The sequence below is a fragment of the Panthera pardus genome, unplaced genomic scaffold (assembly GCF_024362965.1).
Source record: "Panthera pardus isolate Hobbes unplaced genomic scaffold, ASM2436296v1 HiC_scaffold_10, whole genome shotgun sequence".
NCBI classification, from domain to species: Eukaryota; Metazoa; Chordata; class Mammalia; order Carnivora; family Felidae; genus Panthera; species Panthera pardus.
Window position 1 is genome coordinate 94574714 of NW_026526655.1, and position 19626 is coordinate 94594339.

Sequence of the window (19626 nt, forward strand, 5' to 3'; positions counted from 1 at the left end):
GGCTTCCTTAGAGAGGCTCATTCGGTTGGAAAGCAGCAGGGGGATGTGTGCCTCTGAGAAGACACTGAGGCCTCTGCCAAAAGCTTCCAGAGACCCCTGCTGCCGAGGAGGGCCACACAGAGGGGACAAGGGGAGAGCTCCCCAGAGACCAATCAGAGACTGGGCCACCCTGTCTTCTCTGACCAGGGGCCGAGTGGGGGCCTTCTGTTCAGCCACCTTCCTCGGCTGATAAGCCCACCCCAGGAACACTCCCTGCAACAGATGAGACTGCTCATTTGAGGGAGATTTATCCATGACCACCTGTCAGACATCACAAGCTGCCAGGGGGAAAACTGCTGGCAAAGAAGCCACACTACTAGGAACTAGCTTTATTCTAGATAAAGAATTAGCCAAACCCATTTATCTAGGTTGATGCCATGCTCCACTTCTCAGAGCTAGAGAAAGGACAGCAGCAGTTGTCCGGCTTCCAGGAGCTCATATTCTGAAATATTCTGGCTTCAAGGTGCCCAAGAGCTCAAAATTAGAACCCAGAAAAATCAGTGCCCCCCCTCCACTTGCTATCAAGAGGCACTCATTCATTCAGCATTTGTTGAGCGCCAAGATCTATCCTTTCCCCAGCGAGCTCAGAAGGAGCTGGCAGCAAGGGTGGGGCAGGGAATTGGGTCACAGCTGGCTTGAAACAGTGGCTTCATGCTCTCACCCTGTATTGTACCCTACTTATAGCCTCCGGCCTCCGATTCCTGGCAAGGAACAGTGCACAGCAACCACAGCCCCAACTGGCTAGGGTAGAAGTGGTGAGTGCACCCACCTGCCCTCCAGCCAGGAACTTCCCTGCTCTTTCCCAGTAAAAACAGTGTTACCTTTCTGCATGCAGGTGCTCCTGTGCATCCACAGGTTTGCAACAAGCAGTTCTCAGCTTGCGTCTTATTCCACATCTCAGTGGCACTTGACACAGTTGATCAATTCCCACTTTCTTCAAATATTTTATTTCCTAGCTTCTGGAACATCACACTCATGGTTTTCTTTTGACCTCAGTGGCTGTTCCTTCTTAGTCTCCTCTGGCAGTTCTCTTCCTCTTCCAGATCTCGGGTTCAGTCTCTTTGCACTGTACTCAGCACCCCTCAGGGCTCTCATCCTGTCTGACCTCGATTTACTGCACAAGCTCTAACCTCATCCTTAAACCCCAAATTTACATAATCACTTGGGTATTCTGTAATTTTTTTCTGTAAAACAAACTGTCCCTGAAACTGAGTTTAAAATAAAAACATTATTGCACACCGTTTCTGAGGGTCTGCAATCCACGCACAGTGAGCTGGGTACGTCTGGCTCTTGGTTCCTCAAGAGGCCACGGACTTCTGAGACCGAGGAGAATCCACTTGCAAGCTCACTCACGTGGCCATCAGCAGGTGTCCTCACTTCCTCACCATGTGGGCCTCTCCTTAGGGTTGTTTGTGGCATGGAAGTTGACTTCACCCACAGCAAGTGACAAGAGGGACAGAGAGACACACGAGAACATGCAGCCAAAACGGAAGCTACAAAATCCTTTATAACCTAATCTTGGAAGTGCCATACCAATGCTTTCTCCATGTTCATTGGTCAAAATATGGAGGCTGGGACTACCACAGGGGTGTGAATACCAGGAGACAGGGATCAGTGGGGGCCACCTTAAAGGCTTGCTACACCACAGGTATCTAAATGCTACCTCAAAATTAATACAATGTTACTCAGGATCTTATATCACCCCCCAAAATGCTCTTCCCTCTGTCTTCTTCATTTCAACAAATAACAGCATCACTTACTGTTACTCAGGTCCCAAACCTTGAGTCATCCTTGACTTACTCATACCTTCATGGATTCCATCAGCAAATTCTGTGCATTGTTTTCAAAATATACACCATACTTGTACCCCTGCCTCATCAGTGTATTGTCCACACTGCAGCCACAACTCAAATTCTGTAAACGTAAGATCATGACACTCCCTTGTTCAATATTCTCCAATGGCTTCCCTCTCAATCAAGAAACAAACCCAAGGGGCACCTGGGTGGCTCATTCGGTTAAGCATCTGACTTTGGCTCAGGTCATGATCTCGCGGTTCGTGAGTTTGAGCCCCGCGTTGGGCTCTGTGCTGACAGCTCGGAACCTGCAGCCTGCTTTGGATTCTGTGTCACCCTCTCTCTGCCCCTCCCCTACTCATAACTATAATGAAAGTAAACTGGGGTAACTGCCAATAAAAAAGAAGGTACAAAGCATGTTCTTAAGACCCCTACAAGACTCCACAGGCTGCAAATATTTAGGGAGACATGAGACAGGATAAAACTAACTGAAATAAGAATAAAGTGCTCACCAGAGGAGAGAAAAGAAAAGTAGCCAAAGAAAGCAAGACTTTCCTTTTTATTAGACTCACAATGCCATTTTGAAGTCCAACCTCTTTGAAAAATGTTTCTTTACTATTAACTTCCTCAATGGGAAGCAGACAAACCCTGTCCTTGAAAGATACATTTTCTACCTGGTACAGCGCTCAGTCCTCAGGCCTGCATTGGTATGGTTTACCAACAGCAATCAAGTAAAGCATCTCAGAGAAAAGCACTGTGAAGGCTGGGAGGTAACCAACCAGGGCCTCCCCTACTTCATATGTACATATATACATATATATGTGCATATATACATATATATGTACACACTTTTTTTTTTTACAAAAATAATATAACAGGGTTTACACAGCTCTATTAATTCTTTAAATTATATACGCAAGGTCTATGCTTCAGTATAACCATTTTTTGCTTTGGATTAAAATGGGAATTTTAGGCTTAAAAATAGATTTGAGATTACTGAACAGAGGCCATACAGCAACACAGACTTAATAAATCTTGATCACCACATAACTAGAAATTATGTTGCTGTTATTCTTATGCTGGGTGCTATATACATCCCCATCAATTATTTTCACTTTATCTAGAATGCAAAAGCAAAATAGTTCACTGAAATAATCTTCTAATCATTACATTAGCATATACACCAAATTATACTAACTGCATGATAATCTCTATGTTCCAAAGCTGTATTTGTAGCAATGTGCTCATCTCTACTCCATTAAACATAGTGTCAACAATTACAAAAAAAAAAAAAAAAAAAAAAAAAAAAAAGGAATGCATGCTGTACAGCAAGAAGAGAACAGTTTGCAGGTTGATATCTCACTGGCAACCAACACGTAAAATAAACAAACCTTACAAGATATAAAACTAATTTGCAGTAACATTCAATATATAGTTTTCTCAGAAGGAATACATTTAAGTCACAGTTACGTGGAAAAACAGAAACTATGTGAAATTCTAGGCTTTCTCCTAGAATATTCAAAATGCTCATCAAAAGTTAATTAATACAATAAGGATGGCCACTAGATGATTGAATAAACAGAATGTCATTTAGTATTTCAAAAACACAGATTCTGGGAAAAGCTACCACCAAAATATCCAGAAATCTGAATTAACAGATATTCTGTTTTGCATACCTGATACTAACAAATACAACAAGTGTGTTTACACAGACTAAAAATGCAAGGTGATAACCTAAGGAACAGTCACAGGAAAGAATAAATGAGCACAATCCCACTGGAGTACAGAGAGCTCCTGCTGTTTTTCTGGTCCCTGTACATCCCCCTACCCACTACCCCTACCCCTGGTCAAACAAGGGCCATCTCTTCAGGGAGCAAATCTTTCAAAAGCTCAAGCCCATTCTCTCTGCCCAAACCGAGATACAACAAAGCCCAAGCATGAAGCTGGAAAAGTCTTTCAGATGCTGGTATGATTCCTGATCACTGGACTGGACAGGTCCTCTTCATGGTCTCTCAAGTTCTGACTGACACAAACTCCCTCCCACAGAAGGGGTCAGAGCAGTCTCTGAAGCCATAAATGAGGTGGCTCTAGAAGAATTAGAAGAAGGAGGTATCTGATGAAAAGGCACCTGCAAGTCTGAAATCCTCTTTGGTGAGAACACTATACATGCGCTGAGGCAGAGCTCGGGAGTACGGGGCTGGGCGTGGCACAGTGGTGCGCAATATGAGTTCCCGGCCAGCAGGAGGTGGGAAGTCTGACACTGAGTTCTGCCTTCTCTCTTCTGGATAGCTCACTCTCTTCAGTTCCTCCTCCGGTGGAGCCATGGCTGCAGCCTTGAACAGAATCAAATGCTAAATTCAAGAGCAAGTCCAATGCTAAACTTAGATCATTTTGAAGGACAGATGAACAAACATGATAAATACATAAAAGATGTTCTACATTACTCAGTAATGCAGTCAGCCATGTTATGATTATTCAAAAACCAACAGAGAAAAAGCAAGAAGCTTGAAACAATGCACGAACAGCCAGATATTACAAATAAACTGGTAACAGAGACAAAAGAGATCACGAATGCCAGGCAATCTGCTCTGAAAAGTGAGGACCATATTCCAACATCTGATGAAGAGGGAAAATGTAGTACTGGTTTCTACACGTTTCTTCTAGCAACAACCCAAGTTCAAGTCTGATGTCCTCAGTCCAGGAAGGAGCTGCTTCTCCCCAAAGTCTGGAAAGATGGTTTTTATCTCCATTCTTTCATTTCTTTCTTTTTAAGATTCATTTGCCAAATTAAAACTGGGACACTTGTTTTGTTTGCTGAGTGGCTAAAGTGATAAAGAAATGACAGAGGTCCATGTAACGTAGCAATGGCCACAAAAGAGAAGTTCTCAATATTAAAGGCATCTAGTTTTCCATTAAAATTACATAAAAAACATTCAGTTAGAGCCTTCATTTTAATATTGGTCACTATACTTCTTCCATTTCTCAGATTATTAAATTTCTTTCAAAATACCATCGATTTAGAAAAAAATATTGTTTGGGCAATGGAAATATGAAATCATGTTATACTAAACATCAGCATGAAAGGTATGCCAAATCCAGACCGTTAAAGATGTGGTTAGTCTTAATGACCTTATGAAGTTAGAGGGATGGGAAGGAACAAGGGACTATGAGGGACAAAGGCTATTTTGTTACCTCATCAGAAGATTCAGTCAGCTTGAGAAAGGGTGAGAAAAGAAACAGTGATGAAAAGGAAACAAGCAAGATGGTTTAAAAAGAGCTAGACAAGAGATTTCAAGATCATTTCAGAGACAGCATGCACTACATTAAGGAACATGATCCTATCAAAAGAATATCAAGACAAACACACACCACATAGAACACACCTAGCTGTTAAATTGAGCAGACATATCCCACTTCTCATGCATCTGATGGTTCAACAGGCAAATATGTCATTTAATGGGAAAAATTGATAAAACTGAAACACAATCCAATCTGTGGTTTATTTGTTGAATTCCAGTGGAATCCACCACTGACACATGTAATTATAATGAAGTTTATAAAACCTTATTAATAAAGTGTATAATTTTAAGCACAAAGTTATAAATATGTAAAGCTGCTGTATGCTACACAAAATTCTCAGTGAAATTTAACTTTTTTAAAAAGTTAAAATCTTGATTTATTAGAATTGATATAAAGTGTCAGTTGATAATGAAAAGTTACATGAATAAACTTTAGTGGTTTACGGCCAGACATTTAAGATCTGAGTTCAAAAATGTACCAATCAGGTGCTTGTTATACGGATTACAGTCTGCCAACTCCCAAAAGCATTCCCTACAAGGTCTGAAAGTTTGAAATGTTTTATAAGTGCAATTGTACAACTGGGAAAAATGTGTAATTTCAGTATCCCTTAAAGGGGATTAGCTATACAAGGCCAATGAAAGGATGAGACACTCCTATATTTACTGATGTAAATTTTCTGTATTAGTTTTCTGTATTTTTACAGTGAGCCTTTACTAACTTTCTAGGGAGGAAAAGCTATTTCCATTTTGTGGAAAATAATTTTGTTTAACTATCTAAAACAAGGAATACTCTCAGCATTAAAAATAAAAATACATTAGATTTTAAGTCCTCTTAATACACAAGTTTTTAAAAGTGAGGACAGAGAAAAGAATTTCTGCAACAGGAGAAAAATTCATATTGGTGGTGACAAGGAAATGTGGTTGTTAGCTGCTGGCTAGTGAGCTGGTAAAGGATATAGGATGCAAAAACAAACTTGATTCCTGGTTTCATGGCAGAGACAAAAACAAATCAAAGTAAGCATCTACTGTTTTCTAGAACTCTATAAGGAAATTAAGTACTTGGTTTTTAACTTGAAATCTTAAAGTTAGGGAGCAATCTCGCACATAATCACAGGTTTCATTTCTTGCTAAAAATTCAGATCAGTACATTTGGCTATCAAATTGACTACATTAACTAGATATACTCCAGACAGACTCAAAGGAGATTATACAGCTTTTATATCATATGTAAACCCATGAAAATTCTTTTTGATTCTGAGAATTATACTTTCACAAGTGGGTCATTCTAGAGTTATCATAGTTCCAGGTAAAGGACACCCTGTACTTACATATCTTTCCTTGACTTACAATCAGGTTACGTCCCAAGAAACGCATCCTAAGTTGAAAATATCCTAAATTGGGAGCACCTGAGTGGCTCAGTCGGTTATGGGTCCAACTCTTGATTTCGCCTCAGGTCATGATCTCACGGTTTGTGGGTTTAAGCCCCATATCAGGCTCTGCACTGATGGCATGGACCCTTATTGGGATTCTCTATCTCCCTCTGTCTGTCACGCCTCTGCTTGCACTCTCCCTCCCTCTCTGTCTCTCTCAAAAGTAAATAAACGGTAAAAAAAAAAAAAGAAAGAAAGAAAGAAAGAAAAAAAGAAAATACCCTATGTTGAGAATACATTTACTATACCTATCCTACCAAACATTGTAACTCAGCCTGGTCTACCTTACTCAAGCTCAGAACACTCACATAAGCCTACAGTTGGGTAAAAATCATCTCACACAAAGTCTGTTTTATAATAAAATGTTGACTACCTCATGTAATTTATTAAAATACTGTACTGAAAGTGAGCGCCAGAACAGTTGTCTGGGTAGAGTAGTTGTAAGTAAGTATATCAACTGTTTGCCCTCATGACCATGTGGCTGCCGGGGACTGGCCGTTGCACCTGCCCAGCATCACAAGAGAGGAATGTGCAGCATATACTGCTGGCCTGAAAAAAGACCAAAATTCAAAATGCGGCTTCTACTGAATATATATTTTTCTCACCATCACAAAGTCAAATATCATAAGTCAAATCATCGTAAGTCAGGGACTGTCCACAGCACACTCTAGAATACTTTTATCACAATCTTTAATATTAATGAGCCCTGACATCATCAGTACAGAGAGTATCCACACAAAGTGTAACTAGCATCACCTTCATAAAAATTCAAATTTTAATGAATGTCAGAAAGTACTACATAACTTTTGAACCTGGACTCTCAGTAGTAGAGGTAATGCCAAAGATAATTTTTGCAACTGGGCTTTCTGTCCTGAAGCCTGTTTCCCCAGTTCTACATATCTGAAATCTTGCTCTTCCTTAGATCAATTCACTGTAACAGAAACAGATATACAACTTCACAAGCAAAACTGTGAATCCATTTGGAGTACATGGAGTTTAAAATTGGTAAAACTGAACTCTATTCTAATTTGAAAGCATGCAACGTTTTTTCCTACCGCACTGCAGTGGCCATTGCTGAGTCCCTATTAGATTCTACAACAATGGATTTCAGACTCTTCTGACTTCTGAAATTTATATCCTAAAATATACTTATAATTTTGTTTAAATATGTAAGAAAGAAAATGGATTTCAGAGACTCAGAAGTCACCGTTGAGAGTCACTGTTTTTATATTGTTCAAACCCAATGCCGAGACTTACACTCAGCAGCTGTATTATCAGCCATGTGTGGGAATCAAACCGGCAACTTACTGAGTAGAGGTCTGGAGACATCATGACACAGTCAATAAGCATATTCACATACCCTCTGAGCATTCACAAACAGCTTGTGAATGATTTTGCCAGCATGTCCTCTTCCTGCACCCACAACTAACACTTCAGGTTGCTCCAAAAGGCAACTCACAAACCTAGGGGAGAGAGGTAATGAAAGGACAGAAAGTGAGCTGCTCAGTTCACACCGTGTCAGTCTCCCAGATCAATGTTGTGGAAAACTCTCAAATTGATACTGGCTAAACCTACCAAGGCTAGAGTGGAACTTTTACAAGAGAAAAGAGTCACATTTGGAATTAAAATAGACTCAAATGACAATCTTATTGCCTTTCATCTGTTTTCACAGAATTTTTAAAAACCCATCTTTGTAAAAGGGCAAAAAGAAATATTCGGTCTGTCTTTCAGACTAGAAGCTTCCAAAATACTACAATAAATAAAAGATTCGAACAGTAAATTTGGACAAAAAAACCCAAGTTATATGTATACAGCAAAGCAATGATCCACATTTCTCATTTTTGTTCTTTTAAGGGGTGTGTGTGTGTATGTGTGTGTGTGTGTGTGTGTGTAAAAGATACATTTTACTGGGCAAAGTCTCAACTGTGCCATTAGGTGCTGGAAACACTGCACCTCCATGTATATTACAGATAACCTATGTTAGAGTTCTGAAGCTATGAGACTGCCTGCACCACTAATTCATACTGCTATTTTAGAAATGATTCCCTTGATTAGCGTTCATTCTTCTCATTTAAAAGGAAGGAATTTTCAAGAGCAAAGAAGGCTAAGACAAAATTTCCCCGAACACAAGACATAAAATTCTAACAAGAACTTGTTAAGAGCTATAGCATGTCTTGTCATATGATATTATTTAGCATCAATAATGCCATTTCATTTCTGAAAAGGCTGATGAAGACTTTAAAATTATGATAAATTCAAGTTGCTGAAGCAGCTAATTTGGAAACACTTTATCACATATAAAAACATTTTTCTTTCAAGTACCATAAGCAACAATGGAAAGGGACTCATACTAACAGGTAATGGTGCCAAGACTTTCTCAGGAAGAGGAAATGATTGACCCGGTCATCTGTATCATCCTGGAGAGGCCATCTGGTCACTCTTTCAAAACACGTTCACAAGGTACACAAGATATGCACCTTTGCTATCAAAAACCTTACTTAGAGTTAAATAAATAACTAGGAATATTGGGGAGAAATACAATTTCACAACACCTCAGACTGGTTAAAGAACAGTGAGAGCTGAAAGCAAAGCTCTGGGGCACTGCAAGTAACAAAGAATCACTAGCTCTTCCACAGGCAACTGCAGGCACATTCCTAGAAAAAAGGACCTGGTAGACTTGTTTTTAAATGTAGAAGGAATGGATCCACCTTGCAAACACCCAGAAATACAGGAGAAGTCAAATTCTATGATAATTAAATATTTTTCTGTCTCTAGCTGATGCTTGTTACAAATAACATAGGGGTACAACAAAAGAATCTCAACATTCTATTAAAGTTTTCTGAAGAGAATGGTGGTTTTTCCTACTGCAGATAAAAGTTACTCAAATATCAATTACTTTTCAAGGTCTTCCTTTTCCTCCTCTTGTTCACATTTCTCAGTTCCAAACTTGGCTTTCAGTGAGCGGGCTCTGGCAATTATAGCTTCTACATTAGTAATTTGATGGATGATTTCCTAACAGTGGAAAAGGGAGAAACATACATTGGAAAGCAGCAAAAAAAGCAGCCTTTAAAAAATGTAACTTTAAAATAATCATTGCCAACTGGGGAGAACACTTGGCAAGACCCCGACATACAGCAAACTTACTTCCAATTTCTTGTCTTCTGGATTGGGGAAGTGCAGAACTTTACTGGAATGAGTTATTATCTGCTTTATAATCTTCTTAACTGAAGAAATGTTTTCCAGATTTTCTTTTTTGAAAAAGATCAAAGCCATAATTAAGTCAGGCAAAATATACTTTCATTTTGGAAATAAACTAATGACTAATGAAGTAAGACATTTACCTTCTTCCTTTACCTTGAGTACAGCTGCATGAATTACACAAGGTAACAGGTGCCGAGCAAGGTCTGCAGGTTTCTGGACTGCCAGATAGTGCAGCACCTGAAGGAGGCATAAAGTTACATAAATGACCAATGCAGCTGTCAAAGAATAAAGTCGCCATCTATGAAAGAAAAAAATCCTCTGCATTAGGGAGCTCTCTTAGTACCTTGCCGTACTCATCCAGGTAAGGAGCTACCAACAACAATGTTAAGAATAATATCACTGAAAACAATTCAGGACTTCAGTCTTTAATAGTGGTGAATATTCCCACATTTTACTTTTCTTGCTTCCATACGTAATACATGCAAGTAAGGGAAATACAAAGAAAATAAAAACTGTCTGTAAATTATACCGCCTAGAGATAACAACCGTTAATGGTGGAGCATTTTTATTCCGGGATGTTTTAAAACACTGAATATACATATTAGGTGAACTAAGTATGTAAAATACTGTTCTATAAACTGCTTCTCGCTTAACATTTCCAAACACTGATAGAGACCTTCCTCTAATTTTTTTGTTTGCTTTAGTTGTTTTGATTTATTGTTTTTTTTCCAAAATGGAAATTGTTTTATTATTTTTCAGATTAAAAAAAATACAGAGATGGGGCTCCTGGGTGGCTCAGTCAGTTGAGCATCCAACTCTTGATTTCGGCTCAGGTCATGATCCCAGGGTTGTAGGATCAAGCCTCACATCAGTTTCAGCACTGAGTGTGGAGCCTGCTTAAGATTCTGTCTGTCTCTCTCCCTCCCTCTGCCCCTCTCCCCTGCTCATGTGTGCTCTCTCTAAAATAATACTAATAATAACAATAAAAATGAAAAAATAAATAAATTCAGAGAAGTTATGTATAACACATGGACCTTACCTTAATGCTCCTTATTCAAGAGCAATAAAGATAAAAGAAATATAATCTCATAGGTAAGCATGGATGATAAATGTTCACAGATATCAGAAACAAATACAGAGAAGTATAATGTAAAAGTTGTCTAGAAATCCTACTTCCTAAAGGAGCAACCTATTTTTCTGTTTATCTTCTTAGACTTATTTCTATTCCCATTTAAACACAAAGATACAGATACATACGCAATTTCTTAACAAAAAATCGTAATGCACATACTATTTCAGAATTTGCTTTGTTCCTTTAATGACTTATAACCTTTATTTTTTGGCTTGGAGAGTTTTCTGTGGTTTGAAAATTTTTTTAATTAAGAAATACACATACCAGAGTATTTATAAATAGTTTAGAAGACACTAATTTTAGAAGAACTGTTTAGAATGAACACTCATTTACACATCAACCAACTTAAGAAACAGAGTATCACCAGCACTTTCCAAGTCCCTGTTGCCTCCATGATCAAGTCTCCCTCCCTCATGCACCTCACCCTCAACAAATAATATAGTTTTCTCACATAGCTGTGTAGCCCTAAATAATGTATCGCTTAGTTTAGTCTGGTTTTAATCTTTATATAAATGCAATGTTTCTAGTTACATTCCCTCAGTGACTTGTTCTTCACTTGGCATTCTTTTTGAGATTGCATATGTTGATACATGCTAATATTAAAATGTTCCTCCACTGATGGACGCCTGTGTGGCTCAGTCAGTTAAGCGTCCAACTTTTGGCTTTGGCTCAGGTTATGATCTTGCGGCTTCATGGGTTCAGCCCCGCATCAGGCTCTGTGCTGGTAGAGCCTGCTTGAGATTCTCTCTCTCCTCTCTCTGCCCCTGCCCAACTCGTGGTGTGTGTGTCTCTCAAATAAATAAACTTTAAGAAATGAAATGAAATGAAATGAAATGAAATGAAATGAAATGAAATGAAATGAAATGAAATGAAATGAAATGAAATAAAATGAAATAAAATAAAATAAAATAAAATAAAATAATAAAATAAAATGTTCCTCCATTGATAGACTTCCCCACTCCACCCCCTGCCAAATTTTTTGACTATTACAAATAAGGTTCCTGTTATGTTATTGGGTATGTTTCCTGGTACACATGTAGAAGAATTTCTTAAAGGTATATACCTAAAAACAGAGTTAGGATATGTACAAGACAATGCCAAGTGATTACTTACCTAGACTCACCTTTACCTCATTTAATTGCGTGCATCTCTCTCCTCTGTGCACATAATATATACATACATACATTTTTTTCCTGAATAATCTGAAAGCCAGTTACATACATCATGTCCCTTTATCCCCAAATATCTATTTCCCCAAATTAAGAATGTTTTCTTCTATAATCAAAATATAAACTATTATGATTATATAAACTAAACTACCTTTAACACTGATCAAATACTTTTAATCTAGTCTACTAACCTTATTTCATTTTTGTCAACAGACCACATAATGACTTATATTACCCACCACCATACAGGATCCAATTAAAGACCATACACTGCCTTAAGTTGTCATACCTCATTAATCTCAACAAATCTCGAAGTTTTCCAGTCTTTTATAACACTGACATTTAAAAAAAATTTTTTTTAACGTTTATTCATTTTTTGATAGAGACAGAGCTTGAATGGGGGAGGGACAGAGAAAGAGGGAGACACAGAATCTGAAGCAGGCTCCAGGCTCTGAATTGACAGAATAGAGATCGACGCAGGGCTCGACCTCACAGACTGTGAGATCGTGACCTGAGCCGAATCTGGAGACCCAACCGACTGAGCCACCCAAGCGCCCCTATAACATTGACATTTTGAATACAGTACCCTCCCCTCACCTTTCTGAATAAGTGGAATCCCACACTTTATTCATATTTCCTTAGTTTTAAAAATTTTAGATATGATTTACATACCATAAAATTCGCCACTTTAAACATACACTTCAGTGGTTTTTAGCATACTTACAAGTTATACAACCATCACCATTATCTAATTCCAAAACATCTTAATCACCCCAAAAAGAAGCCCATTACCCAACAGCAGTCATTCCCTCATTTCTCCCACCTCCTAGCCCCTAGTAACTACTAAACTAACTTTGTCTTCATGAATTTGCCTACTCTGGTATTTCCTATAAATGGAAGCATGTAACATGTGGCCTTCTATTTCTGGTTTCTTTCACTTAGCACTTAGCACACTGTTAGCACAGTGTTAAGGTTCTTAGCACAATGTTAAGGTTCGTTCGTGTTATACCATGTATCAGAACTTCATTCATTTTTATGGCTCAATAGTATGCCATTGTATGAATATGCCACATTTATTCCTTCATTAGTTGACAGATGAAGGTTTGTTCCTCTTTTTTGCTATTATGAATCATACTGTCAATATCTGTATATTCAATTTCCTTAGTTTTTTTTTTTTTAATATTTTTGAGAGAGACAGAGAGAGAGAGAGAGAGAGAGAGAGAGAAAGAGAGAGAGAGATAGACAGACAGACAGAAACAGAGAGGGAGACAGAGTATCTGCAGCAGGCTCCGGGCTCTGAGCTGTCAGCACAGAGCCTGACACGGGGCTCAAACCCACAAACCGTGAAATCATGACCTAAGCTAAGTCGGATGCTTAACCGACTGAGCCACCCAGGCGTCCTTCAATTTCCTTAGTTTTTATTTATGTCCATTTCCTATTTCAGAAGCCCATCCAGGATACATTATATTTGGTAGTCATGTTTCTAGGCTCCCCTTACATGTAACACTTTCTTAGACTTTCTCTGTGTTCACTGCCCTTGACAGTTTTAAGGAATTCTAGTCAGGTATTTTGTAACAAGAGCCTCTACTCGAACTTATTTGATGTTTTTCTTATGATCAAACTGGGGCTAGGTATTTCTGGGAAGACAAGAGATGTAAAGTGTATCGCTTCTCGGCCTTTTGGCTAAGATCAAGTGAAGAGATGTAAAGTGCTACTTCATCACCTCATATCAACAGCACATGAAACTACCAATATGACTTATCCCTGTTGTTAACCTCGCTCACCTGGCTAAGACAGTATTGTCAGATGTCTGCACTGTAAAGTTACTCATGTTCTCTAATTTAAATACTGTACTCTTTAAAGGAAGTCACTCTGTACAGCCCATGTTTATGGAGTGGGATTTATGCTCTACCTCCTTGTAGGCAGAATAGATTTGGAGTTCTTCTGCATTAGACTGGTCTCTTCTCACCAATTTATTTACTTATTTGTATCACTATAGACTCAAGGATGTTTATTTTATACTTTGAGTTACAGTCCAATAGTATTTTATTTTATTGTTCAAATTGTTCCAGTACTGGCCATTGGGAAATGTTTTAGTTGGTTCCTGTGTCCCTTTAATATACTCCTACAATGGTACGTTGGGGGTTTTTTTGGTGTTTTGTTTTTTGTTTTGTTTTTTGTTTTTTTTTTGGCTCTTTTTAGAATACAATGTCTCTCATCTTGGGTTTACCTAATGTTTTCTCATGACTTGATGCAAAATATACAACCTCGGATCAGTGCTAAGTGCTGGTGGATCCTTACAACACATCTCGGTGTAGACAATCTGCATCTGCCCCTTATTAGTGATATTAATTTTGACCATCCACTCAAGGTATTACCCCATTTCTCTACTACATAGTTATTATTTCCTTGCAATTCAGAAGTAATCTGTGGAGAAACACTTTAAAACCATGCAAGTATGAAGCTCTTCACCCAAATTCCCACCTGGACATCTCTTGGTTAATTCCTACTTGAACCAATTAATCTTTACTATGAATACTGCTGTAAAATGAAGGGTTTTCAACTCCAGCATACCCTCCATATTCACCTGTCATCTTTGAGCTGCAATATCTCCCTTCTCTCTCATTTGTTTATCTGTAAATTATCAATGGAGACTCATGGGTGCCGACTTTTTTCCAATGGTTTATAATTTGTTACCATCCTTAATTATTTGTCATTCAGCTTGTCCAGGTTTTGACAATAAGAGTTCCTTTAAGCTACCTCCTTAGGAAATACTTCTCTTTTTAAGCAGTTCCTTATTTTCTGGCAACACACGATGTTCCACATTCATATTAATACCTTCTTTATCCCAATTCCCAAACCAGCCATTTCTCTGAGGAAGACACAGTTCCTTTTAGTAAGAAATGTTCTAGAAATCAATATATATGTGTTTACTGCTACTGAGATGTCACTGCTTCTAGATACCTTCAGAAGAAAGCTATGAAATATATGCTTGTATATATGCATATGCATATACCCACATACCTATCGATACTTTAGAAACCTATAGTTCCACACCAACACTTCCAATTCCAATCCACTGCCATTGGGTCTCCCTCACTTTCTTCAATTCCATGTTTGCATCGCACTTCCACAGTAAGAATTCTGGCTTCTAACACCACCAACACATTTAATTACTCATTTGCTCAAACAATAATCCACCAAAAAGTTTCAGAACTGCTTACCCACATAACTAAAACAAACAAATTTAGAAAACAAAGTTTAGGATTTGTCTGCAGTGCTCTCCCACCTCCCGCCAAACCAGAGGGTATACAGTCAAACATATCTTATGTGATTGATCATAAATTACTGGAGTTAAATTATCCTCCCAACCTTGACCTCGTTTCAGTGTGGTTATGTTATTATTTGAATCACACCCGAGTTCATTTATCCACCTTGCTTTCAGTTTTGGTCATGTCCCCCCTGTCTATTCTTGTTAATTTAATTTTTGATTATGCAGGCAATTAACATTTTTCCAGAAGTCAAAGTGTACAGGAAGTATACTCTTCTCTACATGTCACTCCCTTCCACACTTTTACTCTATATTTTCTTCCCCCTTTCAACCATTCCAGGTAACTAATTTCAATGCTTTCAGTTTTGTGAAGATAAATTTGTTTTTGTGAAGATAAAGAGGTAAGTGTTTTCTTAACCTCCCCCTCTTTTTACACAAAATGAAGCATATTACATATATTCATTTGTACTTTACTTCTCTCTTAAAAACATCCTAAAAATCGCTATCAGTTAATAGACATTTTCCTCATTTTTAAACAACTGCAAAGTCCTCTATTATGTAGATCAACCACAGTTTATTCAATAAAGCTCCTAAATTTGAGCATACAGATAGTTTCCAGTATTTTCTAATTACAAGCAATACAGGAATGAACAACTTAGTGCATCTTTATTTTTGTTTTGAAAATACTAGGGTGAATTACTAGAAATGGGATTGCTTTTTGGGTAAAAGGGTAAATGCACATGTAAGTTTTATTAAATACTGCCAAATTCCCCTCCATAGGGGGTTGTACCATCATGCCTCTCACCAGTAATGTTCGAAAGAGCCTGTTGCCTCAGGGCCTCATTCGGTATTTATTAAGCTTTTAAATTTTTACCAATCTGATGTGTGAGAAATGGTTATCTCAGTGAAGTTTATAAATTTGCATTTCTCTTACTATGAATGAAGCTGAACATCTTTTGAAAGGTTTAAGGGTAATTATCTTTTGGGTAGATGAGTTATCTCCTCGTATCTCTTGCCCATGTTTCTAAAGTATTTTTGCACTTTGTCTGTAATACATACATTTCTTCCACTTTACAAATATTTCTCCCAGTTGATCATTTGTCTTTTGACTTTTTTTTTTTTTTTTGAGAGCGAGAGGGCACAAATGAGCAAGGGGCAGAGAGAGAGAGGATCCCACAAGGGACAGAAAGGGGGAGAGGGAGGGGGAGGAGGAGGGAGAGAAGCAGGGCTCACCCGAAGCGGGGATCGAGCTCACCCAAAGTGGGGCTTGTGCTCATCCAATAAGGGGCTCCAAATCATGAACAGTGAGATCATGACCTGAGCCAAAGTCTCAGGTGGCTTGACCGACTGAGCCACCCAGGCACCCCTTTTCTTTTTCAGTCCATTCTTATGTATGGTATGAGAAACAGATCTAATTTTATCTTCTGCCAAATGGTTACTCAGTTATCCCAAATAGATTTATTAAAAGGTCTATCCATACCAGTGATTTGAGATGACATTTTTATCATATACTAGATTTCTGTATGTATTTATGTTTTTTCCATTCTCCTTCACTGGGCTGTCTAGTTATGCATCATTATCATATTATTTAAATAGTGAGACTATGTATTATGCTTTAATATCTGGTAGGGTTAGTTCCCCACCCCCCCACCATTCACCTGCCTCATAGCTTTCTTTTCATAACTCTTTACAATCCATTCTTAGCTACTCTTGTATGCTTTTTTAAAATAACAATTCACCCATTTAAAGTGTACAATCCAATAGTTTTAGGTATATTTACAGAGTTGTACAACCAAAACCACAATTTTAAACACATCCATGAACCAAAAAAAACCCATTAAAAGTCACTCTCCAAACCTCTGAGTCCTAAGCCTGCATGTTTATTTTTCCAGATAAATTTGAGTATCAACTTGTCTGGCTCCATACTAAAGACTTTTTCGTACTTTATGGGACTGCATTAAATTTATAAATTAATTTAAGTAGAATTGAACTTAATGATGTTGAGACTTCCTAACCAAGAACAAGTGATATCTATTCATGTGTGTTTTTCAGGAGTGTTTCTTTATTCATATTTCTATCATTTCTGGTTATTTCTAGGCATTTCACCTTTTTTTTTTTTTTTCACTTATAATGAAGAGAAAATGTCATTCACATCTTCAGAATGATTATTATTTGTGTATATGAAGGCTACTAGACACATATTAACTTTATATTCTGCTACCTTGCTGAATTATTTTCAATTACTTTTATCACCGATTCTTTAGATTTTTCCAGGTATACTGTCATAGCAGCTGCAAACAAAAGTTCTTTCAACTTCTATGTCTCTGTTTTCTCTTTTCTAATTATATTGACTAATGTCTCCAAAATAATGTTAAATAACGTTAAATGAGACAGTAGGCACCCTTGCCTCATTCCCGACCTTAGTGAGAATAGTTCTAGGGTTCCCCAATTAAGATGCTTCGTTTAGGATTGAGGTCTATATACATTTTTTTATTTTAAGGAAGTATCCATCCATTCTTAATTCTGAATCTTTTATTAGAAAGGAGTATTAAATTTTATCAAAGATTTTTTCAGTACATATAAGATAATGATATACTTTCTTCTTAGACCTATTAATGAAGTTAATTATATAAATAAACTTCAAAAAAAAATCACTGTTGCACTCAGTTGACATGTATTATTATCTCAAAGTGGTAAGAGCCTGTTCATTTAGGATTTTGCATTCGGGGTGCCTGGGTGGCTCAGGCGGTTGAGTGTCCAACTCTTGACTTCGGTTCAGGTCATGATCTCATGGTATCATGAGATAGAGCCCCACATCAGGCTCCACGTTGACAGCAAGGAGCCTGCTTGGGATTCCCTCTCTTCAGCTCTCTCTGCCCCTCAGCTTCATCTCTCTCTAAACAAACTTTAAAGGATTTACATTAAATTTCTTAAGTATTACTGGTCTGTACTTTTTTTAGATATGCCTCCTTTATCAGTCTTAGGGACCAATGTCATAGTCACAGTTTACGATAAAAAGATTTTGGAAGATTTCCTTCATTTGCTATGTACTGAAACAATTTAAGCAGCATTTGAACTATTTGATCTCTCAACATTTAGATGAAGTCCCCTGTGAAACCAGCTTAAGCCTGGTGTTTTTTTATGGGGTCATTTCTTGATAATTGTCTGTTTCTTCTATGGAAACTGGTCTGTTTACATATTCTATCTTCACTGGGATCATTTTTTTATATACTGTATTGTCCCAAGAAATCCTCCATTTCATCTTGGTTTTCAAATTTATATACACAATCATATAAAGTATTGTTTTTTAAAAAATATTTCCTCTGTATCAATAATTATTGGCACTTTTTATCATTTCTTATTTTGTAATGCATGCTTTTCCTTTCCTTTTGTGATTAAAGCAACAATTTGTCAATTTTGATTTTTTAAAATAAAATCATATTTATTAATTTGATATGTTTTTCTGTTCTCTACTTCATCACTCTCTTTTATCTTTAGCATTGCCTTCTTCTGGTTTTCTTATAGTTTTACTTTTGTTGTTCTTTCTCTAGCTTTTTGAGTTAGAAATTTATTAATTCAGTAATTTTCATTTATTTTTGAATAATCTCTATATCTAACATAGGACTTGAACCCACAACCCTGAGATCAAGAGTCTCATACTCCACTGACTGAGCCAGCCATGCACGCCTTGTATTTTTGTGACGTAGGTATTTAGGGCTATGGATTTTGCTTTCATGACTCCTTAAATATGTCTTATAGATTCGGATATACAGTGTTTTGTTATTTTTCAGAAGTTTGTTTTAGTATTTCTCCTTTACCTAAAAGTTAATATAAGGCTTTTAAATTTCCAGGGAGAAGCCCTAGATTTTTTTTGTTGTTTCTTTCTATCTTTAAGTAGGCTGTGTGGAGCCTAGTGTGGGGCTTGAACTCACGACCCTGAGATTAAGACCTGAGCTGATATCAAAAGTCAGATGCTTAACCAACTAAGCCACCCAGGCATCCCTTGTTATTGCTGTTTCATTTTTAATCTCTAGTTTTATTGCAGAGATCAGAGTACTGATAATATTTTCATGATGAATCCTGCTGTGTTTTTTTTTGTGCCCTAATATACTATCAGTTTTTGTGAATGCTCCATGTGCATGTAAAAAGAAGGTACAGCTTCTATTGCTAAGGTACAGTGTTTGGGATATATCTAAAAGATCAGCCTTACTATCTTATTTAGATATTTCCTTAGTTTTGACTACTTGATTGTCTTGTACAAAGAGTAATGTGGTCAAAGTCCTCTGTTATGA

General features: G+C 37.5%; 1 protein-coding gene across 5 annotated transcripts in view; it reads right to left on the bottom strand.

The window, feature by feature from the left end:
* Positions 1-2373: 2373 nt before the first annotated feature.
* RAB3GAP1 (RAB3 GTPase activating protein catalytic subunit 1) overlaps positions 2374-19626 on the bottom strand; it is a 112663-nt gene continuing 95410 nt past the window's right edge. For 4 of the 5 annotated variants that reach the window (XM_019454583.2, XM_019454600.2, XM_019454617.2 and 1 more), the window contains 6 exons: positions 9903-9999; positions 9706-9809; positions 9458-9573; positions 7922-8024; positions 5025-5045; positions 2374-4165 (listed from right to left, as the gene is read on the bottom strand). In XM_019454583.2, the coding sequence (XP_019310128.1) occupies positions 3929-4165; positions 5025-5045; positions 7922-8024; positions 9458-9573; positions 9706-9809; positions 9903-9999 (678 nt within the window). In that variant the 3' untranslated portion in view covers positions 2374-3928. The remainder of the gene's footprint in view (positions 4166-5024; positions 5046-7921; positions 8025-9457; positions 9574-9705; positions 9810-9902; positions 10000-19626) is intronic. The other variant, XM_019454592.2, reaches the window with a different exon arrangement.